This window comes from Phalacrocorax carbo, chromosome Z, assembly GCF_963921805.1.
Source record: "Phalacrocorax carbo chromosome Z, bPhaCar2.1, whole genome shotgun sequence".
Lineage (NCBI taxonomy): Eukaryota > Metazoa > Chordata > Aves > Suliformes > Phalacrocoracidae > Phalacrocorax > Phalacrocorax carbo.
This window is the reverse complement of record NC_087548.1, coordinates 75528151-75553319: the sequence shown is the minus strand read 5'-3', so window position 1 is coordinate 75553319 and position 25169 is coordinate 75528151. Positions and strand designations below refer to the sequence as shown.

The following is a 25169-nucleotide window of genomic DNA, read 5'->3' as shown; positions in this document are numbered from 1 at the left end:
AAATAAGGGTGATTTCTTTCAGTGGAGTTAAAGGCCAGGGTCTCTGCATCGGGGGTGATGGCTGTAGGTGAATGGGTAAAAAAAAAACACTTAATAAACAATACCTCTGATTAGATAGGGATGAACAAGCTGGACTTTGAGACAGTTAAGCAAGACTGCAGAGTACAGAAAACAGAAAACATCCAGCAGAGTGCGGAGAGGTGAGGAGGAAGCAGGCTCCACTCAGCTCAAGTCTGCTCTGATTAGACTTTAACCCCATCACGCAGGCAGCACTCTTCTGGGGCACACAGAGCCAGGTGTTTTTCACGTGGATGCATATTACACTCAGACATTCTTCCAATTCCGATGTTTTTTTCCATTCCATTTCAAACTCTTTTACAGGCCTGACCACATACAAAATTGTTGATAAGATTAATAGTACTTTATTTAATGAAGTGTGGAGGAAAGCTTTAATTTTTTCATTTTTATTTTGGTGACCATGTAATCTCTGAAATTGCTTCATCCATTTATTTCTTTTTCATCTTTCTCGGATGTACTATAGTTTGTCTTTCTTCACATTTACTTATTATTTTTGTTTAAAAATCTAGTTAATATGAGTAATTAAAAGCAAAATCAGTATTGGAATGATACTGCTAGAAACACACAGAAAAAACACAATCATCACCCCAAAGAAACATAAGCAGTTCTAAATTTTTTACCCATTGCCTTTAAATCAAGCTTTTTATTGATTTTAAAGCAATGGGCTTCACTCAAAACTTCAGTGCAAAACTGACAGATCCTTTGACAGTAAGGTTGGATATAACAAGGACAGCAATCAAATTAACTTCTACCAATAAAATCTAGACTTGCATTGTCAAACTCAAGACAGCAAACCCACAAATTAAGACTTCAGTAATAACCCAGGCTACCTGTAAGACAGTTTTTAGTGGTCTTCAAAATTTTTAAATGTGTACTTCTGTCAACTTTTGTATAGTAATTTCAGATGGGAAAGTCAACATCAGCAAAATCTCCAAGCCATTCAAATACAAAATTCACTTATGCTGTGCCACATTTGGAAGAGGAAATGCTAGACACTTGCGTTTTAACATTATCCATCTCTACAGTTGACCACCATTTTTGTCTCAATGCTACAAGAGTCACAATAATGAACATTTAAGCTCTCTTACTAGTTATGCACCTTGTTCGCAGTGATGTTTCAAACACACTGTAGAGTAATCTGTAAAGATTTTTATATTGCAAGACTGATTATATCAGCTTTCTCATTAACTTAAAAAAGCCATAATCCCTGCAGAAAAACTTCAGTCACCTTATTTATTTATATTTAAGAAATCAATTCTCACACATCCAAAACTCTCAAAAAAAAGTTAGTAATCCTTTCTCTATTAAAAGATTTTTCTCTAGAAAAATGGATCAGCATTCACTGCAATAGTCTGTAAAATTATTTTTAAGAATACCAGTAACTGAGAGTGCTTGTTCTTTAACTCAACTGCCCTTCCTTCCCATTCTCCCTGTCCTTATCCTCATCCTGGGATCTTTGCAGTACTTCTCCCTTCCCATGCCAGAGGCAGAGGGGAATGAGGAACCCTAAGGAAGCAGAGAAGAGCTGGTGCTTCCTCAGGAACTGAACTTCCATAGGAAACTCTGCCAGCATGGCCAGCCCTACAAACTGCAGAAGACAAACCCCAGATACAGTAAGATGAGTGGCAACACAAACAACAGTGGATGCTACTAAAGATTATCTGTTTCACACCACTACTGAGTCACTTTGTCACAAAGCTGTTATCCGTACCTCTTTACATTAATCTGCATGATCTCTGCCTCTTTTTGTCTCTTGTTTTCCTGAAGGCCCCAAATCTGATCCCTGACCTGCATCCTTACCCCTTTGAATACACTTTCCACCAGGGCTTTGGTGTCCCAAAGTTGGACAAAGGTGTCGCAGTCTTCCTGTATTTTGACACCTGTATCAAAGTCATGCTGTCCATGGCCACAAATTCAATCTCAGCCAGAGTAATGCCTAGATGTAGCATCCTCTATCAAGGGTGCTTACACCAGCAGACAGCCTTTTGCTAGCTACAGCCACATGGCTGCATCATGTTAACTCTGAAAAAGGCTTAAACAAAAAAAGAAACCATTCCAGAATTAGTTGGGTCAATGGAAAGCTGAGAGAGTTGGCAGTGCTATGAGTTCAAACACTAACTCAATGAGACAGGTTTACAACTTAGTACACCAATTCTACCGTAGAATAATTAGTGCAGGCAATGATTTTGTATTTTTTATGAGGCAGGTTAGTTGCTTGGTTAAATGCAAGTACTCTGCATTCCCCTCACGATACAAGCTTATTCCTCTTATCATCTAAGGATATATGATACCACTATAACCTAATTTTTAGAGGTGTAAGTATGCCCAAACTATGATTACGTAGCTGTGATGATGAAAGTATGTACTCCTTTCCAGTGTCATTTTAATATTACTGTACTACTAATTTCTGTAGCATGGTTAGCATCATCGGTCTGCATGTTAATAGTACTGAACCTTACAGTGACATTCCATATCCTTGCCTGAAAAGGCTCCCATTTCTAAATTAAGTGAAAAAGTTAACTATCTTGTCCATTTACTATGTTTTCCTCGTCAGTCCTCTGAATATCTGCTAGGACCTGTAATCCTAGTGCTTGAAGTGCTGGGTATTGGCTCAGAAGGACTAGAAAGGCACATACCAACCATTACCCACCTGGAAACACATATATGTACTTCTGAAAGAGTTAAGAATGCAAAGTGGGCTGCAGGGGTTCATCTAAAGTGGTTTCTAAATGTCAGACACTATTTTTTTCAAGAAGACTTCCCCCAGCTTTTCTCTACTAGCCCATCAGACAACATCACAGATGACACTAGGAAAGAACTTTCCTACCTGTGACAGCTTCTAACCAAACCAGGAATGACAGGACTCAAACTCTGATTTTCTCTGTGGCCCTGAAGAAGACCATCAATATGATACCTTGGTCTCAAGAGGGTCTTAGATGATGTATTTCATTTAAAATATTTTTAATACATACTAGGTGCCTCTGTTCATGGTGGATAAACTTTAATACACCATAGGGCTCATCTTTCTGCTAGGATGGGAGAAATGGAGTATAAAGCAAACTCATAAAGCAGGGAAGACTTTATGACCATGTTATGTGCCACAGCAAAAAAATATGGACCAGGAAGGAGAATGTTAAAGAAAACAAAACAACATAAGCACAAGGCCTTCAATTGGACTGTATGCTTAGCTTTTTCAGAGGTTTCTCTGCTGACTGTGATGGAGTGCTAATGCTGGCAGCATTTAAGGTGTTAAGATTTCCTACAGGCACTGACCTTGGCTGGCATGCAGCTCTAGAAGAGATGGGCTCAAGGAGGAATGTACCCTAATGAAGACAGTGTTGCTCAGTGAGAGGAGAAATCAGATGTCTCACCGTGTCTGTGTAAAGGCTAAAGGTGTCACTACATGAGCCAAACAAATGGAGAAACTACGTCATTCTTCAGGCAAACACTGGGTCTTTGTGGTAAAGACATGCTAATGTCCAAGGTCACAGAGCTGTTTTCACTGCAGGTATGGTGTTTGCCTAGCAGCACTTACACTGTACTTCCCTCCAGGAGTACTGACCTGCAGTATGGGGGGAAAAATTTTTAAAATTATCAGATCTGTCTACCTGGATTTGGTGAATAGCTGTAGTGTGATTTCATATAAACTTGAATGCTGACATAGTGTTTCTAGAGCATTAGCATTTTTCACAGAAAAATTTTTCTAAGCAACTGAGAAATTTATATGTCATTGTGATATGAGTAGGTGTTTCAATGGGATTTTGGTGGAAAATATGGCTTGCACTTGCGCACCTCAAAGTGGGCATATTTCTTCTGATAACTACAATTCTCTCACACACACTGCATTAAAGGAAATCTGAATTTGCAGTTTCGTTAACCCTGATATTCTAGCACCACATTTTGCCTTTCCATATACTAATTGGAAAGGAAAATATGTTTCTGTGCCAAATTTTCAGGTGAGGAAAATCAGTGTAACACTTAGGAAGCCACTGGACTGATAGTAAATCATGACAGTTAAGGATCTGTTGCATTATTTCTGCATTTTGTTTTCTACTCTTCCTTCCTGCATTGTGTAGTGTCTTAAGTCTAAGGTTCCAGAAGATCTAACCCTAAATGGAAAGTTATGCCCAAGATCCCTGTAAACAATTTCCATGGTTTCTCTTGTAGTTCTTTTCAGTCTGTTTTAGAAAGAGGAGGAATAATTTGAAATAGCTGGAAAGCATCTCAGTTTCACCACATCATGAATGGCCTTACATATACAGGGGAGGGGAAAGGGGAGGAACACCAGGGGTGAGAGTGGTTGTGTGTGGTTGTGGTCTGACAGCCAATGACCGACCCCGAGCAATGACACCTCCCCAGCCAGCCTGGGGAGGAGGGAGAATGAAGGGGAGGGAGGGGGGAACTGTCAAGAATTTTATAAAAGTTAGGGATGAGAAGGACTGGGTCTCTTCACCTGCGACCACCTCACCAGAAGCTTGTAGCAGCAGAGGCATTGTCCACAAACAAGTAAGTATAATAATTTCATTTCTAAACTGTAAAAGTGGTATGTATATCAGCAGCTGAGACACAATGTGTTTATCTAAAGTGGGCTTGGGGAGTTGGTTTTGTTTTTATTTTTTTGTTCCAGGAACAGCTTGCAAGAAAAAACCACTCAGCCCTTCCGCAGTGATCTTCCAGTGTGACCCATTTGCTGCTAACACTGGCTTTCTAACTTAGCTTAGTCACTCAGAACTCCTGGAGTAAGTGAATCCTTAGTCTAAGGGGAGTAGAGCAAAAATTTACGTGCATTTCTTTATGCTGCTTTTTTTGGTGTTTGTTTATGCTTGTGGAGTATATAAATCTATGTTCTGCAAGGAGAGGAGAGAATGTACTGGAGAATGCAGCTGGTTCAACCAGTGTTGACAGAAGTGTAATTATTTGTGTGTGTTGTGCAGCTTCTCCTGAAGTACTAGTGCAGTAGTGTGGATAAGATTTTTCAGCAGCCTGCAGTGCAGGAAACTAAAAACTGCTCTTGCATTAGGCTATAACCTTTCAAGTTGTGAGCAGCCAGCTTCAGGAAATAGCACAGCAAACTCAAACCCTCACCAAGTCTGTGATCCTCCGTCACTACCTCAACCAACCCATGTGCCTGGCACCCAAAACTATTTAGCCTACCTGAAACTCTCACCACCGCTCCCCACAGTCTCCCCTGCTGGCATTACAAGACTTGAATTCTTGTGCAAGTCTGACAGCATATTTTTACCTTCTCAGAGAAGAGCCCAGCCCTGAGAGAGAAGCAGCTTCACCCTAACGACCACACTTACTTCCAAGAAACCAGTTTCTTGCCACCTCAGGCATTTCTAACCATCATGAGTCCTCTGGGAGTGCTCTGCACTGACTACACAGGCCAGGTTGCTGAGTACGTAATCTCCTTTCATACTTGCTAGAGAGATGAAATGGAGTACATTTGGTCACGGCTTGAGTATAGCTCTGAGGCAAATGTAGGAATCAGGACAGGGAACTGCAAGCCTTACATAATCCCATCCACTTGAGGTAGGATGCTGAAGCAAGGTCCCTAGACAGAGCGTGAAGAAAGAAAAATCCTTTGTTCTCACCAACATAAAAGAGAGCAAAAACCAACCAGGCAACAAACCATCATATATGCCCCAAAGGACATATCAAGATGATGAAATTAGTATGTCAGTCAAAAACATCTGCTGCTTTTTCTAGGTGACAGAAGTCTGAATACCTCTTTTTGTCCCACACCCTTGACTCACTTTTTAGAACCCAGAAATGAAACATTTTGCTAGAATCAAACCTTCAGTCCCCCTGCAAAGATAAAGGGAGAAACACCCTGTTCTTCCCTCAGAGCTCCTTCATACAGAAGGCACCGCGTCCACTTCAACTGCCTAAAGCAAGTACTCACACAGCGTCACAGGGTAATTCAGGCTGAAAGGGGCATTAGGAGGTCTGTAGTCCAACCTCCTGCTCAAAGCAGGGTTAGACGCAAGGTCAGACCAGGCTGCTCACAGCTTTATACAGGTGGGTCTTGACAACCTCCAAGGATGGAAACACTGCAGCCTCTCTGTCAACCTCCTCCACTGCTTGGCTGTCCCAATAGTGAAAAGAAATTCTTCATATCCAGTCTGAATCTCTGTAGTTTTAGCTTATGCCTGTTGTCTCTCACTCTCCCACCACATGCCGTTGAGAAGAGCCTGGCTCTGCCTCCTTGATCACCACTCTGTAGGTACTGGGGGCTGCTGAGAGATGCCCCCGACCCTCTTGGTGGCATCTGCTGAACTCACTTCTGTTTCTCAACGTCTTTCCTGTACTGCAGGTGCCCAACACTGGATGCAGTACCCAGATGTGATCTAAAGAGTCCTGAGCAGATGGGGATAATCCCTGTGGGGACAATCCTCTGGCTCTTTGGGCTGGACCTCTGCTCGCACAGGATGCTGCTGGCCCTTGTTGCTGGCCCCTATTCAGCTTGTTGCCTGACAGGGCCCTGGGCCTTCTCCAAAGAGCTGTTTCCCCATCCCACTAGCCCTGGTGGGACCCCTGCCAGGGCTCTGCCCCACAGGCAATGGCTGGGCATTTGTCCTGGCTGAACTTCACGGTGCTCCTGTTGGTCTCTTCCTGCTCCCCGTCCAGGCTCCTCTGGATGGCTGCCCAGCAATCAAGCGTATCAACTAGTCCTGACAGCTTGGTGTCATCTGCAGGCTAGATAAGAATGTGCTCTGTCAGCAGGATGGGGCCAGGCTTGCCCAGCCGTTGATACCTATTGGTTTGTCCAATGTCCAAGTAACCAGATTTACTTAGAAATAGCTTTTTAATGGAGCTCCACAGAGAAGTGAGGGCAATAAACAGATTTATCCACTGTAATGAGAATATAAGATGCATAACTCATTATGTGTCTATCTCTCCTAAGCATACAAGTGTAAATGAGGAATAAACCCAGTCAGGTTAACACTGTGCCTCCATATGATGGGCTATTTTGAATACTTTTCATCCTCCCTATCAATTGTATTTATCTATTTTTATATGCAATTTTTGCATCTTCAAACCTGCTCTTTTTAAGCAGAATCTCTTGTGCACACAGTGCAACGATGGGCACATGTGGTTTGTATTGCTATCAGAGATGATGTTGAAGGGCTGTGTTTACTAGTAACTGAACAGGAAAAGCTACATGCATGGGCTACAACCTGTATTTTGAGGGTTTGGTCCTGCACTTTTGGAACCAATTTTGTAAAAGAAGGCGATGAAGAGACCCAAGAGAAAAACTTACAGATTCTAATCCAATCTTTTCCTGTCTGCAAACCAGGACTCAGGTGAGATTCTCTGTAAGATTAGAAGATGTCAGTCACTTGAGGTGGTTGGAAAGAAAAGATACCAATGAAGTATTAATGTTTCTAAGATGACCTGAAGTGGAATGTAACAGTTTGTTCCTTCTGCTTGTCATCTTGCCTCTGCCCTTGGTTCTTGCTATTAATATTAACAGGATGCAGTGCTTGTGCAGATATCCATGAAGATATTTCCCCTGCAGTTCTACATTGTGGTAGCTGAGAAAAACTTGAGACTTCATCAGTGCAATATTTACTTTTACAACTGTGCTGTCCCCTTTCCTGCCACCCCCACCCCCTGCAGGTCACTGGCTGGGGTCTGAACAAAGGACTTTGTTTGCTTAAGGAGATGATGAAGCCTGACAAACACTCAAGGTAGCCATAAAGCTGGGGGTTTTGTGCATTCTGCGCAGTTTTTTTATTCTTTTTTTTCTTCCACTTTTAAAAAATGTTATGTTACCACAAAGTGAATACATTGTATTCCTACAATGTCAAATCAATGTGAAATCACTGCAGCTTGTGACACTATGATACTAGCCCTCAGCCTAAAATGAGTAAATAAAAATAAAACAACTTGAAAACTTTAGTGGTGGGACAACTCTTAGATACTGTTCCTGAGAACACAATTCCTTTGAGCTTTTTCCTGCCTGGAAAAGTTGTTAAATTAAACCAATAAAGCAGAATAATAAGGCAAATAGGCTTAATTCTTGGAACAATGAAATGAGATGTGAAGCTCTGGCAGCTTGGGTACACCTGGTTTTCCTCAGGACCTGTAAGGTGATATATCCAGCTCTTTGGGGGGGGACATTAATGTTTCTGTGGCTGTGGTGGGAACTTACTCTTTACAAGGCAGCTGCATGAAGCGTAAGATCTCCACTCCCCTTTAAATGCTCAGAGCAGTACCTCACAGCAGAGGGACCTTTTCTGAAACCAACGGGGAAGATCCTCAGAGATTATGCTCCTCATGGAAGAATCACAGAAAAATAAAGTCCTGAATCAAGGGTCCTTGAACATTCTGGACCTTAGAGCTATCATTAGCTTTACAATTGCTCTTTTGCACTCATTTCTTCACCATTTCAATTAGAAACACTGTGCATTTTAGTCATCCTTGTAGCTCAGCAGGGTAGCTGGGAACCACTCACCATGGCCTTACAGATTGGTTTGGGGAGCCTTTTGGCAAATCTCCACCTACTCCTTCACACTCAATGAGAGAGAAAGTGGAACTAATCTGCTGTCTTCCAATTCGTCATTGTGGAATGACACTGTACTGTTACAGTGTCTCTCTTGGACCAGCATCATCCACTGGAAGCTCATATTTCCATATTTGGGCAATTTGCCTTGCAGGCTGGTTTTGAGTGATAACTGTATCTTTTTTATCTTTATGCAAACACTGGAAACCAGCAAGACACACCAGACATTAGTCTCATTGCTTATTGCATTACTGGAGAGAAAGTATACCCATAATAACATAACTAGAGTGACTGATGATCTTGTAATTCAGCTAGCTGGATTAAAGATTTTCTGGAAACACCTACTCATGCTGTAGTGTGCCTTCAAACTGAAACCCTGAAATCCCACTAGTGATTTACCAATTCATTAGCTTTGACCTCGGAAAAGATCATATTCTTGCCAGATCATAATTTTCCAGTCTTTTACACCAAGACTATGAACTACTGGGGTGAGTCCTCATGATTTTGCAGAGCAATTTATTTAACAGTACTATGGTTTTGACTGAAGTGCTCACAACACAAACTGTTATTAGAGTAATCATAATAACAAGACAGTTTCCTATTTCTAAGAGACATATCAGACACAGAAAGCAGGACAAGGAGGGTTACAGGTGAACTTAATTAGCTATACGGCATAAACCATAGCTCTTCTAGTTCTTTTAGGTGGGCCAAACAGGATAACAGCTGGGAGTGATGGAGTTGTAGTCACTGCAGCAGAAGGATGGTTCCCAGAGCTCTGGCCACAGCCTGGCATACAGAGAGAGGAATTCAGCAAGGCCTGGTTTTGAAGGACCACAGGTGGCACTTCAGTGCTTAGAAAAGGAAGGAACTCTCCCTCATTTGATGCAGTCTTCATCACGTGCTCCTTCAAATTCCCTCTACACCTAGAATGACTCACCATTGATAAGTTGCATAGGACGAATTCTAGTCTCAAACAACTCACAAAAAGGTGAAGCAGACATCTGGACGCTGCACCTGACTGGTCTGTACTTGTAGACAACACCATTTGAATCTTGCACAATTACATTCCCAATAGCAAAGTCCCTTCAGCTATTAACCAGAGACACAGATTTATAGCTGTCATGGTCCTGTGTTGGCATTGTTGCAGAAAATTTTGGCACCGTTTGGCATCGTGGACAGAAGTCTGTTACCCTACCATGAGTAGTAGCCAGACCCCTGATCCTTTCTCCCCATTACCCCCTTCAGCAGGGAGGGCAAGGCAAGGATTCGCTGGCAACATAATATCTGCGTGCAGGGAAAGATGGAGGACTTGGCTGCGTACATGTTTATATGAGGAGACATATTTGCTGGCCATCTCTGGCACATGGTGAGATGGGAAATGGCACGTTCTCCCCCCCCTCTAAAGCTGAGTCTGGGAATAGAAAATGCAGAGGCTGCTCAGAGGCCTGCCCTGCTGGAGGAAAACATGTTATTGGAGATCTTTTGTGTTGTTTTTAATGATTCATGTCGTGGATTTACCACCTGGTGATAAAAACATAGGTGCTGCTTTAGCTATAGCATATAATAAACAGAGGGAAGAAAGACTTTATGTCTCAGGTTCACAGGCTTAAACACATAGGGAAGTAGCTTTGACTATTCAGACGATCTGAGAAAGTGTAATTTAATGCCATAGGATCAAAACTTTAATAAGAATAAGCACTTTGTCGTAACAAGCCAGACCTGGATTTTAGGTGCTGGGTACCTGCAGCTGGTAAGCCTCTGCCACAGCTGAAAGGATAGAAATGGGTGGTAAATCCTTCTAAACCCTCCAGTCTTACATAGAGTAAGCAACATGCTACAGTTCTGAGAGCGGCCATGGGGAGGAGAGAATTACAGAGCAAGGCAGGAGGGTGGGGATGGAAAGTCAACTAGGAAGAGCAGCAAATATTGCCAACACAGGCCAGGAAACAGGAGAGGGACATCGTTAGGAGATGTGTAGAGGTGAGCAGTGTGATGACTGGCATTCTTCTGTACCAAAAAGTTGAAAGTGCTTTGCAGAGAAGTTTGCAGTCTGCAACTGGCATACTTGTTAGCTTGGTGCACGTTTTTATGACAGACTGACCTTCCTTTAGTCCCTGAGCAAATCCACGTAAAATCAGTGTCTTTCCCACTTTGGTTCTGGAAGGATGTGTTAGGATGTGGCTCCTGCATTTCTCTCTTCTAGTTTTGCCAGACACACCAAGCCCAGAAGAACTCAAATGGTTTTCTGGGTGTGTGCCTATGATAACATGGACCAGACAAGCATGGACAGCCCTCCAACACTGGAGTGGTGTCTCTGGTTCACAGTTCATATCTACAGTATCCCCCAGCTTGTAACAGTAATTCTCTTCCACAGATAAGTCAACATGACCCACCAGTTCCCAGCGCTGTCTCCAGAGCAGAAGAAAGCTCTTTCAGACATTGCTCAGCGGATTGTGGCTTCCGGAAAGGGGATCTTAGCTGCAGATGAATCAGTGGGTGAGTTTTGAATATCAATCATTAGTAGTACCCAAAACTTTTTCTTAAGTTTGCTTCATCTTTGAAATCAATGGAGTAAATTGCAAACACTTAAAAACTGAGCAGGAGCAACTCAGCCAGGCAGGGCTGCATCCATAGCCACAAAAGCTGACAAGCTATGGGTTGAGAAGGGAAGCTCTGAACTGAAGTGCCAGTTCATTACTACATACTGCGACCAGGGGGCCAGCCAAGCCTAACACCTCTCTGCCTGTCCTTTGTCCACCTCTCTAGGTACCATGGGGAACAGGCTGCAGAAGATCAATGTGGAGAACACAGAGGAGAATCGCCGGGCTTTCCGAGAGATCCTCTTCTCTTCAGATGCTTCCATCAAGAACAGCATTGGGGGAGTGATCTTCTTCCATGAGACTCTCTATCAGAAGGACAGCAGTGGAAAGCCATTTCCAGCTCTCATCAAAGAGAAAGGCATTGTGGTGGGAATAAAGGTGAGTATCTGTACATGTCTGTCTGGCAGCATACCCCAAACCCTGTTTCCAGTCAAAATTTTATATGGAGCTGCACTCTTTTCTGCCAAACACTTTTTTTTTTCTTTTTTTTGTGCTTGGTTTTAAAATCGGGGGGGGGGTGTCTCTGCCACCATTCTCTGCATTGCTTTTGTACAACTAACCAAGGGCACATTTGCATTTGATGCAGGAACTTTTCATCCCATCTACTCACCATTTACTGCAATTACATCCCTCCATGCAGTAACAAAAACCCAGTCCTTTCCAGATCTGACAGAGCTCTCGAGCCATTCCCTGCACACATTGCCCCTTCCTATTACCCAGCAAACTCCTTTTCTTGCCCTGGGCTCCAACATTTCCCTCCTTTGCACCCTTAGCATGTTCAGCCCCATACTTTACTTACAGGCAGTCTGCACACCCAGACTAGCCACGGGTAAAAAGATAAGGATGAGACTGATCTCCATCTCTCTGCAACTCTTCCTGTTTTTCTGGTCTCCACAGCTGGATAAAGGCACAGTGCCCCTAGCAGGAACAAATGGAGAAACCACCACCCAAGGTAAGGAGAGATCTAAGGAGCCTAAGCTATGACTGGTGCAGCAAAAGCCAGGGAGTGACTCGCCTGAGTTACAGCCTTGGCTGGTGTCACAGTACTTTTCAGAGCTATGTCCTGAAGAACGGCTCACAGTGAAGCACTGTTCTTTCACCTGCAGGGCTTGATGGACTGGCTGAGCGCTGTGCCCAGTACAAGAAAGATGGTGCTGACTTTGGCAAGTGGCGTGCAGTGCTGAAGATCTCCAGCACAACACCCTCTCAGCTTGCCATCCAAGAGAATGCCAACACATTGGCACGCTATGCCAGCATCTGCCAGCAGGTATCTACCCTCCAGCAACCTTTTCTGAGATGCCCTTGCCCCTTCTCATTGTTCCCTGTGATAACATGCTAAGTAACTTGAAAGGCAGACCTCTGTGAGGGTTTTGGGAAAGATGAGGTAGAAAGGCAGTGCAGCAAGAAGGAATACAAACAGAGTCAGGGTAGACAACAAGGACAGTTTTTCTTCCACACTCCCCCAAACTTCCCTGGTTTTCTTTTCTTAGCATGGCTTGGTGCCCATTGTGGAGCCAGAAATCTTGCCTGATGGAGACCATGATCTCCAGCGCTGTCAGTATGTCACAGAAAAGGTAAGAGATTTCTGTCCCTCTCCTCCCTTTCACAAATCAGTAGCTAATCTTATGCAGAGTTTGTGTTCACAGATCTCAAGGAGTTTTGACCAAAAAGGCACTTCATAACTGCATCACAAAAATTATTTGCTCATGGTCAAATAATGAGCTACTAGTGAATGTGAGAGTAGAGTCCATGCTTTTGGATTTCCACTCAAACTGCCAATATAAGCATTCTCCATCTCAAAAAAAATGAATTGGGAGCAAAACCACTTGCCCCTCTTTCGGTACCTCAGTTTGCAGGAACAAACACAGTAAATAGAAAGAGCGGATTCCTGGTCATCTCAAAAGCGGTGGTGTCTCCAGGACTGCAACCCCTGTGATAAATTTCTTGAGAAAACAATGTTCATTCTGATCTTCTCACACTCCCAATGAATAAGCTGCCTTCCCACAGCAGGCTGAGGTGAAGATTGGAGCAGAGGTCTGTATTCAATCCTTCTGTTTTCAGGTTCTGGCTGCTGTCTACAAGGCCTTGAATGATCATCATGTGTACCTGGAGGGGACGCTGCTGAAACCCAACATGGTGACACCTGGGCATTCCTGCCCCATGAAGTACACCCCTCAGGATGTAGCTGTAGCAACTGTCACTACTCTTCTCCGCACTGTTCCTGCTGCTGTTCCTGGTGATTCCTGACTCATTCCTATGTATCCATTCACACTGCCAGTCTTGCTGGCCTGGCTCCTACCTCTGACACACTTGCTCCCCTGGCACGTAAAGGTCAGGGACTGTGGTGACAAGGTTTCTAAGCCCTGAAACGTCTTTCTTGCAGGAATCTGCTTCCTGTCTGGAGGTCAGAGTGAAGAGGAGGCTTCTGTCAACCTGAATGCCATGAATCAGTTCCCTCTGCCTAAGCCTTGGAAACTGACCTTCTCATACGGGCGAGCCCTGCAAGCCTCTGCCCTGGCAGCATGGGTGGGCAAAAATGAGAACAAGAAGGCTGCGCAGGAGGCCTTTCGCAAGCGGGCACAGGTATGAGGCTTCCCCCCAGCACGGAAAGCAGCTGCTCACCATGAAGGCAGACATGTTGTCCCCTTCCTAAGGCTTCTCTTGTTCCCGCCCCTCCTGGTGCTTTATGTTCACCAGGGATGTCACCGTGTGATTTCTGCCCTGCTTGGTCACACCTGCTTGCCTTTCTACACCTGTCTTTCTTACTCCAAGCTAACTGGTTTCCCCTCCTTTTTGTTTATTTTTCAGATCAACAGTTTGGCTTGCAGAGGACAGTATGTCGTGTCTGGGAAGACTGACACAGCTGCCACGCAGTCACTTTTCACTGCCAGTTACACCTACTGAGAGTGCAGGAACCTTCCTTCATCTTGTCCCTCTCCACAAGGTGGAAGATGTTCAGAAATAAGAGAAAACCAAAGAAATTTAATTTCCCTTACCCCACACAAAAATGGATTAGCTTCCTCTCCACCCTTCGCTCCCACAATTTACCAAGGAAATATTATTGTTTCATCTGCCCATTCCAAGGAAGGAGAATTCTTACCATACAACAAACAACAGCTGCCAATGAATCATGAATCCTTTGGTTTAAACTTAGTCCCCAGAATAGTAGGTAGATTAAGTAGTTCCCTAGCAATTCAAGTACATACCCTTGCCCATTACCACATGTTGCAGCCAAAATCCTGAATTACAAAACCTGAGTGTGTCTTCAATCATGGGAATAAACCAGTAATTGAAACTAATCTCTATCTCACAATTTTTTATTCTGTATAAACTTCACAGCCTCTTCCACACATCTGTCATTTTCAATAGCTTATGCAAAGATTAAGTCACAAAGCGTTACTCCTGGTGAGTTTGGGAAACCCTCAGGAGATCAAAAAATCCAGTAGTGATACAGCTGGGGACATTAATCCTGCTGACTGAAGTCTGACAGACACTGAGAAAACCTGAGAGATGTACATGGTGAGCAGCCCACTGGACTCAGGCCACAGATACATAACGCTTACTTCAGAAGCTTCTTGTGTCTCTTGTGTATCACGGTTGGTGTGGTGAGGTGGCTATACCCTGAGTTAGGGTTGCACAGGTTGGGTTAGTGCTGGGCAAAGAGTATTTTTGCAAAGTGCTTTTGCAGTGGCATTTTCCACAATAATTAACAAAGTATGCAGAGAGACATCCTGGCCCACAGCTTGACCTTTGGTATGTTGTTATGTACTTGTCAGTGATGTAAGCTTGTTAGCTAAAGCACAAATAGACAGTTGTTATGAAAAAAGGCATAAATGTCAGAAACAGCAGACCTAGGTTATACAAGAACATTTGCCTGGCCACATGCTACACCAATCCACTAGTGACACCTTGGAGCAGCCCACCAACCAGCAAAGACCATGCAACACAAAAGACACTGCCTCTCTCCCTTGGGGCTACCTGGGATCCAGCCTGTGGTGCTGGAGCTGCTTGCTCTGCGGGCTGCTTCTGCCAGGTGGGGAGAGAAAACAGAGGAAGTGACTGCCAGGTAACCTCTTCCTGTTCTTTGCATTAGCAACCACTTCTTTACACAGGCAATAGATAGCCAAACTCCTTCACGTGGATGTAATAATTGCATAATTAATGCATGCATTTTGTCTGTCCCAACCTCAACCATGAATGAAGAGCAAGTGACTTAACAAAAAACACTCCTGAGGCTGACACCGCAGTCAGGAGCAACACCTCTTTTCTGGTTCCGTTGTGGTCCTGTCAGTCTCCATGCACCTGAGTTCAAATAAACCTCTGCGCCTGATGAGAAGCACTCTACTGATCTATGTAGATTGCTTCTGTTAAAATTCAGACTGGGAAAAAATGTTCCTCTGAAATGGCAAAAGACAGACTCTCACACTTTATAAAACGGAAGCTGTAGCTTTGATAAATAATTTCTGCTCCTTTGCTGGACATCTGTCACACATGCAAAGCCTGATGCAGCTCGTGACTCTACCCAGGCTCCTCATGTTTCTCTTTGATGGGGGCATTTGTGATCAGAGCAAGCAGGCATTTGTCACTGAAAGCTGGGAACGAAACTCCTTAAAACTGGGCCTATTATAGAGCAGGCATTGCTTTATTTGGTGCTGGGTGCATGGGGGATCCTTCCTCCTAGCATGCACATCTAATGGAGTTCATTTTTGACATTTATACATGAAAGTTAACACACCACGCCTATCTCATACATAACCATTGACCTGACTGAGCATCCTCTCCTTCCGTTGGTCTGTATCTTCTCCTCTTAAATTTTAAGGTTACAGTGTGATTTCAATACACTGCTCATACTCGAAAGGAGTGGTGGTCGTGGTGGGGGGTCCTTTTGGCCCTCAGTTGAGCTGGTGGTGGCCATCTCCCCCTGCCAGAATTACCTTTCCCCCAGTTACTGCAACTCTTGCCAGTTTCATGGTTTCATGCTTGTGGCATCCCTCGATCTTACTTGCAGGAGGATGTTTCTTTCTGTTACCGGTTCTTGAAGTTTCTCAGCTCATGAACCATGAATGCCTGTCGCAAGGTGGTTCATGGAGTCCTTTGTATTTGTCAGGGTATGGGTTTGGGTTAATAATGGCTCAAGCTGCAAGTTTAACCCGTTACTCATTTACAACATGTCTGCTGAACGTACTGCCGCGAATCGAAGCGAGGCTGCGCACGAACGGAGCGTAATTTCTCGCTGATAAAAATGATCAGGCTTTTAAAAACTAGAGGGGCGGCGGGACTACATTTCCCGTCAGGCAGTGCGGGGCGGAGCGGAAATGCGTCACACCCCGCCCGGCGCGCCGGCCGGAAGTGGCAGGGCATGGCGGCGGGTCTGGCGCTGCGGCTGGCGGGGCGGCGGGGCGGGCTCGGCGCTCCCGCCCGGAGGGCGCTCTGGGGCGGCGGGAGGTAACGGCGAGGCTGGGGCGGACGCGGCGGGACCTGCCGGCTGCCGGGGGCTGGGCCCGCGGCCGGCGGTGCTGAGCGGGCCCGGGCCGCCGCACCTTGCTGAGTGAGACCGTCCTTGTGGTGTTGGCTAGAGTGGGCCGTATGAGCAAGTCAGATAACTTGGGGCAGGATTACTCTTCTTGTTAAAACTGGTGACCGTGTATATTTTTATCTGTGGGCGCTAGTTTTTTCTACAGCAGTGTTTTTTTTTTTTTCTGTTATCCTTCTTTTCACAGCAGATGAGAAAGTGGAGCTGTAAGTGGGAAAACAAGTCTTTATTCTGGTTAAATTTTTGTTTACACTCAGGCCAGTGAGATAAGCTAGGCAGTTGATTGCTATGTAGCGACAACCCATGTGGCGAGCAGCGTTTGGAGGAAGGCCAAAGGTCTAGCCTATGCGCTCTTGTTCTTGCATGCGTAATGAACCTGCTGTGTCCACAGGATGTGCAAACGCTCTGCAGGCTAGGTGGATGCCGATATAAAAGACTATGAATAGAAATGTGCTCTGACTCAGCCTTAATCAGCCCAGACTGAAAATACTTCTTTCTCATGTCAACAGGAAGGAGGAAAAAGAATTAGAAGCAGGCAAAATAATTGATCAAGAGAAAAGCGAACCCAGCCTGATCTGTCCGCCACCACGCCGCAGAAACTATCTTCCTCCAGAGGATGTACAGAGCTGCCTTGAGTCTCATGTCCAGGAGATTTTTGGACCGTCACCTCCTGGTAATTGGCTGCAGACACCTCTCAACGAAAACAGGTTGAAGTATCGCCTCCTGGCTCAGCTGGCAGCAGAACTCGGTCATGCTGTCCCGAATTCACAGCTCCACCTGATGCGCATTGCTGAGGATGTCTTGAATTTCTATCGCACTCCTGTGAAGGATGTGTCCAAGTTTGATGAACTGTGTGCTGCAGAGCTACCCCCAAACCTGAAGATTGTCTGGCAGCAGTGAGTCGCACCACAAAGCATCGCTTTGCTTTGCTTGAGTTCCTACAGCAGGACTGCAGTGTGGAAGCAGAGCCCTTTCATTTCGGTAGCAACTGAATGTATAAAGATCATTAATAAAAGCTCATTTAATTGTCCTCATGTTTCATTGTTTCTGTTTTATTATATATGGGGGAAAAAGAGCAGAAGTTCTCCCTGTGAAACAGTGGTGCAGTGTGGTCAGTAACAGTACTAATGGATGCTTTCTGGCCTTTACCCTGCTGCCCAACAGTTAAAAGGTCCAGTGGGGATAAACAAAGGGGACAAACTCCCCTGTACCTCGTAAACTTCTTGTCTTCAGTTCTGAACTGTCTCATGGGTTTTTGTGAGTGCAGCTTGGCTGTGCCAGGAGCCCTGTTCAGCTTGGCCACCAAGGCTAGCTGGGCCAGCAGGCTCCCGGGGAAGAGGCAGGGAGGTAAGCCAGCGCTTTTTTTTTTTTCTTCAGGATTGAAAAGAAGAGCCAGTCAGCAATAAGGTTTTTAAATGCCATCACATGTGCCATCTTAAAATAAAACCCCTTGTTCTACTCAGAATCACTGCATGAAAGTGCCAAGTGGGGTTCTGAAATCTCTTAACTAGATAATGGTGAACTTGCCAACAGCCCTATAAAAACAGCTGCCAGCAGCTATGTGTTAGTTTTTCTGTAGCTGTGGAAAAACATGTAGCTCTGTTAGTTGTTCTTCCTGCATAACTGGTGATGGTTTGCTTTTAATCAGGAGACAAGCAGTGAAGTCAGGAGGACAAGAAAATAAATGCAGCAGTCTGAGAAATGCATGGTAGTTTGTAAACATTTTCTACAAAAACAGGTTGTTTACAGTGAGGTTAGATTCTGTATGTGTGATTGTCATGGTTTAACCCCAGCCGGCAGCTCAGCTCCGCGCAGCCGCTCGCTCACTCCCCCCTGGTTGGGGGGGGGAGACGGTCGGAAGGGTAAAAGTGAGAAAACTCATGGGTTGAGATAAAGACAGTTTAATAGGTAAAGCAAAAGGCACGCATGCAAGCAAAGCAAGCGGCTTCTCAAGTGCTTTCTTTTCATAGCTCTGAAGAAATTTAAGAAACCCTTTCTTTTCTCCTTTTAAGTCCTGGGGAATTACACAATAGCGTTAAGTGTACTACATGTTCCATTGTGGGGTGGATGTGAAGGAACTGGGGTTGTTTCACTGGTCACTGTGGAAGGCTGGCTGTGTACAGATCCCTTCCCTGTAGCTTATGCAAAACAGTGTGAGAAATAGCTAAATCTGTGTCATCTTGTGTGCTTTAAAGGCTGTTTGGGAGAAATGAAGTGGAATTATTTTGTAATGACATTATGTCTTCTTTCATCAAAGAAGAAATGCTTACACCTCCTTGTTTCCTCTGACCTGGTACTCATTTAAAAAAGCACTTTTAGTGGTAGTTGCACCTTCTGCTCATCCCCCGCCTCTGTGGCCGTTCCAGTATGTAGCTTTCGTAGCTCATGTAACGTGACCAGGAGAGAGTGAAAAACAGACGACTGAAAACCAGGAAGGCAGGCAAGAAAGGAGCATGACAACAGCCTTGCCTTGTGTTTTGCTGTGTCAGAGTTGAGTCAAATTGCCATTCTCCTCATCTCAGATACTTTAGTCCCTCTGAGGTGCAAACCTCATGGCTTCCACCAGCACACCTGTGCAAGAAGCTGCAGGGACTTAAAGTACAAGGGAAGAAGCTCACACAGGGGCATTTGAGATGCAGAACTTTTAACTGCTTGTAACAAGCTGGAAAAAGTCTGAACTAAGATCGAAGCTTTGCAGAGAACGCCTGTGCCATGGAAGGACTAAGATTTCCAGGTGCTTAAACACTTTTTTTTTTTATCCTTGGGGTTTCAAAAGTACCTAATTTCTATTGAATTCAATTATAAACAAATAAATAGAAGCCCTGCTTGGGCATTTGCAGGAGGGCTGATCATCATTTGTTTTAGGCAGAACCAGCAGAGATGATCAAGAGAAAGTGTAAAGAAGCCAGGTTAGGAGGGTGTGTCTTTACACAGAGACTGGATGCCAGACTGGGTGGACCGGTGTCTCCATGAGCAAGAGAAAGCCGTCGTGCACTAGCGGCTCCTGTACGTGCACTAGCGGCACGTGTACAACCAGCTGAAGGAGGCTGTCCTACACTACCACGTCTGCCAGACTGTGGGGTCCTCAGCAAAGTCTTCCCATTCAAGTCTGGGGGAAGATGAACATTTTATTTCCAACCCTGACCTCCAGTTTGAATGAGATGTGCCAATTTTCCCTCCATAAAGGTACTCAATTAAGGCAGGGGCAGATGGTTTTCCTGATCCCAAGAGCCTTCACACAGCCAAGAGGCACAATCCGCACACCAGGAGGAGCAACAACAGCAGCTCTGCAGGGGTACCTGCCTGCCTGTCAGATGGGCGTTAGCTCGGGGACAGAGAGAGGCCACGGCCATCCAGCTGGTTGGCCCTCCAAGCTGGGGAGGGGGTCAGACCCTTCTGCCAGTTGTATGACATAGACCAGGTTCGTATCTGAAGTGCATGAGACTGCACACAGCCGAAGGGCCATACATCTGCCTTAAGAGATGACCCAAATCCATGATGAAAAGCTAGCCACTGTAACAGGTTTATTTTACACCATTGGTCATAAGACTGGACTACAGAAGCCACTGTTAGCTGCCTAAGCTCACTGTACACACCACATAGAGAATGATGTGGCTCAGAACAGGAACTAACAAAAAATAAAAAAAATCCAAAGGCTACCTAAAGACTGATTTTTTTCACTGAGTCAGATTCCAGGAAGTAGACACACTTTGCTCCTGAAGGAAAACGTAACTGGGAAAAGCAAATGTGCTGTTAGGTTTAGACTTCCTGTGCAGGGGGTTATCTGTCAAGTGGAGAAGGCTGTGGGTACTGTAAATCTAGAGTGGTAGCAAACACAGATCTAGCCAAGAGGAAATGCAGTGAACATGTGTGATAGGTCTCGCTCCATCTAACCAGTCATCCAGAACTTAGGCGCTTGCAAACAGGCATGCACACCCCCACAGACCTGCATCTACCTGCAGACCTCGCTTGGGTGTAGGCATCCCTACGTACCATGTCACAGAAGAGAGCTCACTTATTTCAAAGTGGAGAGAGGTGCCTCTCACTGTGCTGCACTATAACTGGAAGGATAGGCCTTTGGGAAGTGGAAAATTGAGATTCAAATCTTTCTTCAACCTAGAGGATGGGGAAGAAACTTAAAGACACATCTTTCACCTTCAGAAAGACTGCCTGTGCCATCACACTGGAGGATAAGCAGAGCAGGACAACATCACTACCAGTTCTGTAGAAGCTATTGATCAAAACCACAAGAGTCATGCTGTGGTAACAGCACACTAGGGAGGAACACAACTCCAGGGACCATGCTGCAAAAACTAGGCTACAGAACATAAAGCTTTTGTCTTAAGAATTCAATGCCCTGCTAACTCTGTGCAGTATGAGTGACTTAGGTGCTGCTGACTGGGTGTCTTGAATGGAGTATTCATTGCTGATAAGCTTTCCTAACAAGTCATTATTCTTCTAACACAGCAGAAGAAGGACTGGTTCCACAGCCAAATTTAATCAGCTGAAATTTTCCCTGTGGAACTTGGATCGAAGTCGTAGTGAGGGACCCAGAACACGATTGATGGTTCCTCACGGTCACAGAAACCCTGCATGGCCCAAGTCTGTTCCTGATATTCCTAAGACTGAACAAGACATCAGTAGAGTCAAAAGAAAATACCAACCTGCAATAAACACCACAAGACCAGGCACAAATAGACATCCCAAATTTTCTGTGTGTCACAGGCAAATAACAGAGACAAGGCTACATGTTTTGGTTTTTTGATAATTTTTTTTGCATCTGTTGTGGAAAAAATATACAAAAAAAGCCAAGAAGAACCAACACGGAAATGTGAGGTAAACATTCCAGTAAAAGTACAGACAGAGGCTCCATTCTTTAAAGGAGACACACAGCAGTTATCACCATGCTAGAAGAATGAGATGCAGGAAAATCCTAGAAACAGTGAAAAGTCATGTAATGAAGCCTTTGCCCCAGTTCTAGACATTGTAAATGGGTTCTTTTTTCTGCCCCCGTTTTTTTTTTTTTTTTAAAGAAAGTTGTTACATTGTAAAATAGCAGTTTTGATATAAATTCTGTAAGTCAGAATTTACAAAAATGCAGACTGCTGCTACAGACTGTGTCAGGGTTTGTTTTTTTTTTTTTTCTTCTTTTTGACTTGCCAAAGTCCCTCAGTGAAATCGACACTGTCGGGTCAAAATTGGCTTCTTGGTTATGCCAGTCTGAATGCCAAGTAATGCCACTCCACTGGGGAAGTGGTGACACTTTTCCTTTGCACCAGTGTTACTAGTTACCCCACAAATCTATGATGAAGTTATGGAACACTTAAAGCACAGCCTCAGCTCCACAGTGGTGGCTGTATATCCCCATAGTCAATTCCTGAAGCCAGGTTTCACTGGGAGCTTTAGCTGGGCTGCAGGGAGGAACGGAGATCTAGGGAGATGATATAGTCAGCTCACATGCTATCAGCTACTACAATAAATTTTCATGTCCAGTCTGTCTACGTTGCAGACTTTGTTGTTTTAGTTATTCTTCAATAACTAGCACAATCACCCACACCAGAACAATCAGGCTTTGATTCAGTAAGATGCTTAAGGACATACTTTGAGTCTGCCAAGTAGTGTGGAAACTGCATGGCTAACTGAAGCCCATAATGCTGAGAAATACTTAAGTAGCTCACTGAATCAAGGATGGATGTTTATTACTTGTTGATAGTATCATTCAGGTTAGATTCCTGATCACAATTATTTTAATCTGAGTTAAATATACGCAATTACTTCAGATAGATGCTGAGCTTACTCAGATCAGAATCTGACCCACTGGTAGAAGCACTTCTTATGGTAAGAAAAGGTAAAAGTGAATTTATTTTTAAGATATATAAATTCCAAAATGAAAAAAAAAAAAAATTGTGTACAAATATCACATAACAACATCAACAATTCCATAGATGTAGTTCCTCAGTGCACACTTTAAACAAGAAAAGGTATTTTTTGTTCTTTTTCTGTTTTGCTTTTAAATTCTGGCATAATAATATTAAAGCTGACAAAAAATCAGGGCAAGCTACATCACTTCCTCATACAAAAAAAGTACAAAACATCAGCCTCTAACTAGACATAACATAATACTGGTCATCACAGTTAGACATTTAGTAACTGTGTGTCTTGGAGTATCGTACTGGAGGGTAATAAAAAATAGCTTCTGTTGCCAACCTTCCATCTCAGGTTACTTCAGTCATAGAGGCAGAGTGATTCTGCAAAGAAAAGGCAAACACATGAACATTTGTATACATTTTGGCATTCACTTATCTTAGTGTGTACAATGAATGAGAAGAACCTTCACCAATAAAATCTGTTGCCCAGTTAACATAAGGCTTTAAAATACGAAATCACTGCAAACGTGACTGCTGTCTATCCTGAGCTTGCGGGAGGAAACCCTGAACTCAAGCACTGCTTCTGGGCTATGAACATTCACTAACAGGCCTGAAAAACAAGGTGCCACTTTTTGCAACAGAGACTTTCAAACTGCACTGGAATTTGTGCAGTACAGGCTCAAGCACTTCACACAGTCACACAACTAATACAGTGGGGCTGTCCTCAGTTGTGAAGAGCCTTAAAAGGCCATGGTTTGGCTTCATGTGATGTGTGCATGTGGATCCTACACAGTTTGATACTCGGAACATATAGAACTTAAAACCATACAGAGGTGGGGTCATTATGCCAAAACACATGCTGCCACACATATACAGCAATGCAGAAGTCCTCTTTAGGTGGAAACAGTGTTGATTCAGCCTCCTTGGAAGACAATGTCCAGGACTTCAGTGGCAGTACTGAATCGTTCTTGGATCATGCTGCATCTGCAGGGTTTGTGTGGGTGCAAGGCAAAACAAGAGTGGGAATGGATGCAGAAATCTGCACAGAAAAGGACAATGCGCCTCCTACATCCAAAGAAACATTAATGAGCAGCCACTCCCAAGGACCAAGGACTTGTTTGTAATAGCTTCAGAGTAGGATCACTTTTTTCCCAATCTACTCCTACATGGAAGATGTATGGCCATTTAGAGACTGCTACCCTGAATCAGAGAAAATGACCTTGTTTATTATAGTGGACATCAACAGTTAAGGCCTAGTCCCCACCTGCACTTCAGAGTCCAGAAGCAATAAATCGGTGATTAGATAACATTTTTCTCACAGTCTGTGAATATTCTCACCGGTTCAGCCCTTTCTTCATACACGATGCAATGTGGATATATAAGTAGCACTTGGTTTCTGGACTGCAAGTCCACCAAGAGAACAGTTAATACACACAGTTCTGCAGATTTAGTTGAAAGTCTTCCAGCAAATCTTTGCCTAATCAAAATAGACTTTTCAATTAAGCAAAATATTTCCAGGAGTCAGAAAGTGTCTTTTCCATTTTTTTAAATACCTATTTTCATTCTATTTGCCAAAGGATTTAACAAAAGTCACTGCTGGTCTTGCCACACACCATGTACACCAGAATGACATAATACAGTAAGTACAATTTAAAGAACAAATAAATTATGCCAGGGCATTTCACCTAACTGTAAACTACAGTTCCTCCTTATTAGCAGAAATTCTTGCAGGTGGCATTTGCTTGTCTGTTTTGAAAGGACTGCATATGATTCAGTCATGCCAACACGAGCCATTCGAAGTCAGTGGTTTAACAGTAACACCCTCAATGATGATGCTCCCGCTAGCCTATTTTTTTGCAAACTTGAAAGAATGCTATTAATTTCTCTTCTGACGACTTAGAGACAGGAAACAGTATATACTTTTGTCTTCTTACAGAAGATACTGAACAGTAATAAGGATAAACTAATCTCTACAATATTTTTCTGGACAGCATCATTTATCCTCAAGATTACAAATATTAGAGTAAATCCTTAAGACATCCCAAAGCATTCCAAAGTGTAATTAGACAGAATTATCTTTATTTTTCTCTCAGTTTTCTACAATTCTAAGCAAAAGTTTGTTATCACAAATGGAATGCAGAGGCATGTGAAATCCTATTGCTTTAGTTTTGGGTGTGCATAGGGGCAGAATATCTGTAGTATTTGGTAGTTTAAGGCACTCTGTTCAATGGGCATAAAGTTAGGAATAAAACCAGCTCCCTGTATAGTTATGTATACAACTAGTTTTCACTCTGCCATTACAGAAAATGTGCTTGGTGATGGTCTGGGTGAGAGGTTTTACAGTACCTGTGCACTCAATGTCTCCAGAGGACTTTCCACTCTTGGAAAAGCCATTAGCGGCACTCCTCGTGGGTCTTCAGGCTTCGGTTTAGAAGGAGCTCCATGAGTGCCTTTAAAGTTATGGACAACACATATCCCCTGTGTAATGCAGAAGAAAAAATAAAAACAACGTGTCATCACCACGTTTTGTCCACAGGAAAAACTCACAGGAATTACCATCAAGGGTCTCACGACTGCCAGTT

The 25169-nt window shown here is 43.8% G+C and overlaps 3 protein-coding genes across 8 annotated transcripts in view; 2 read left to right on the top strand and 1 right to left on the bottom strand.

Annotated features, from left to right (window-relative positions):
* The first annotated feature begins 4474 nt into the window (after positions 1-4474).
* Positions 4475-14486, top strand: ALDOB (aldolase, fructose-bisphosphate B). 2 transcript variants are annotated; one of them, XM_064438936.1, is made up of 10 exons: positions 4492-4584; positions 7702-7772; positions 10962-11083; positions 11354-11565; positions 12085-12139; positions 12294-12454; positions 12678-12761; positions 13249-13423; positions 13571-13770; positions 13996-14486. In XM_064438936.1, exons 3-10 carry the CDS (start codon positions 10972-10974, stop codon positions 14089-14091), a joined length of 1095 nt encoding a protein of 364 aa, XP_064295006.1. In that variant the 5' UTR covers positions 4492-4584; positions 7702-7772; positions 10962-10971; the 3' UTR covers positions 14092-14486. The 2 variants fall into 2 exon arrangements, with proteins under 2 accessions (XP_009509358.1, XP_064295006.1); XM_009511063.2 differs by lacking the exon at positions 7702-7772 and having other exon boundaries at positions 4475-4584.
* A 624-nt stretch (positions 14487-15110) lies between these two features.
* MRPL50 (mitochondrial ribosomal protein L50) lies at positions 15111-17750 on the top strand. 3 transcript variants are annotated; one of them, XM_064438938.1, is made up of 2 exons: positions 15111-15253; positions 17230-17750. In XM_064438938.1, the coding sequence occupies exons 1-2, from the start codon at positions 15126-15128 to the stop codon at positions 17618-17620; spliced, it is 519 nt and encodes a 172-aa protein (XP_064295008.1). In that variant the 5' UTR covers positions 15111-15125; the 3' UTR covers positions 17621-17750. The 3 variants fall into 3 exon arrangements, with proteins under 3 accessions (XP_064295008.1, XP_064295007.1, XP_064295009.1); XM_064438937.1 differs by lacking the exon at positions 15111-15253 and adding an exon at positions 16488-16735; XM_064438939.1 differs by lacking the exon at positions 15111-15253 and adding an exon at positions 16516-16632.
* A 3721-nt stretch (positions 17751-21471) lies between these two features.
* Positions 21472-25169, bottom strand: part of PLPPR1 (phospholipid phosphatase related 1) — a 70185-nt gene continuing 66487 nt past the window's right edge. For all 3 annotated transcript variants that reach the window (XM_009504318.2, XM_064438082.1, XM_064438083.1), the window contains 2 exons: positions 24934-25065; positions 21472-22968 (listed from right to left, as the gene is read on the bottom strand). In XM_009504318.2, the coding sequence (XP_009502613.1) occupies positions 22936-22968; positions 24934-25065 (165 nt within the window). In that variant the 3' untranslated portion in view covers positions 21472-22935. The remainder of the gene's footprint in view (positions 22969-24933; positions 25066-25169) is intronic.

What these genes read in the sequence shown, in the direction of transcription:
- ALDOB (XM_009511063.2), top strand. Translation starts at nt 10,972, where the DNA reads ATGACCCACCAGTTCCCAGCGCTGTCTCCAGAGCAGAAGAAAGCTCTT. An exon ending in TGGAGAAACCACCACCCAAG is followed by an intron (nt 12,140 to 12,293) that starts GTAAGGAGAGAT and finishes TTTCACCTGCAG; the next exon opens with GGCTTGATGGACTGGCTGAG. An exon ending in ATGCCAGCATCTGCCAGCAG is followed by an intron (nt 12,455 to 12,677) that starts GTATCTACCCTC and finishes TTCTTTTCTTAG; the next exon opens with CATGGCTTGGTGCCCATTGT.
- MRPL50 (XM_064438937.1), top strand. Translation starts at nt 16,503, where the DNA reads ATGCGTCACACCCCGCCCGGCGCGCCGGCCGGAAGTGGCAGGGCATGG. An exon ending in GGGCCGCCGCACCTTGCTGA is followed by an intron (nt 16,736 to 17,229) that starts GTGAGACCGTCC and finishes TCATGTCAACAG; the next exon opens with GAAGGAGGAAAAAGAATTAG.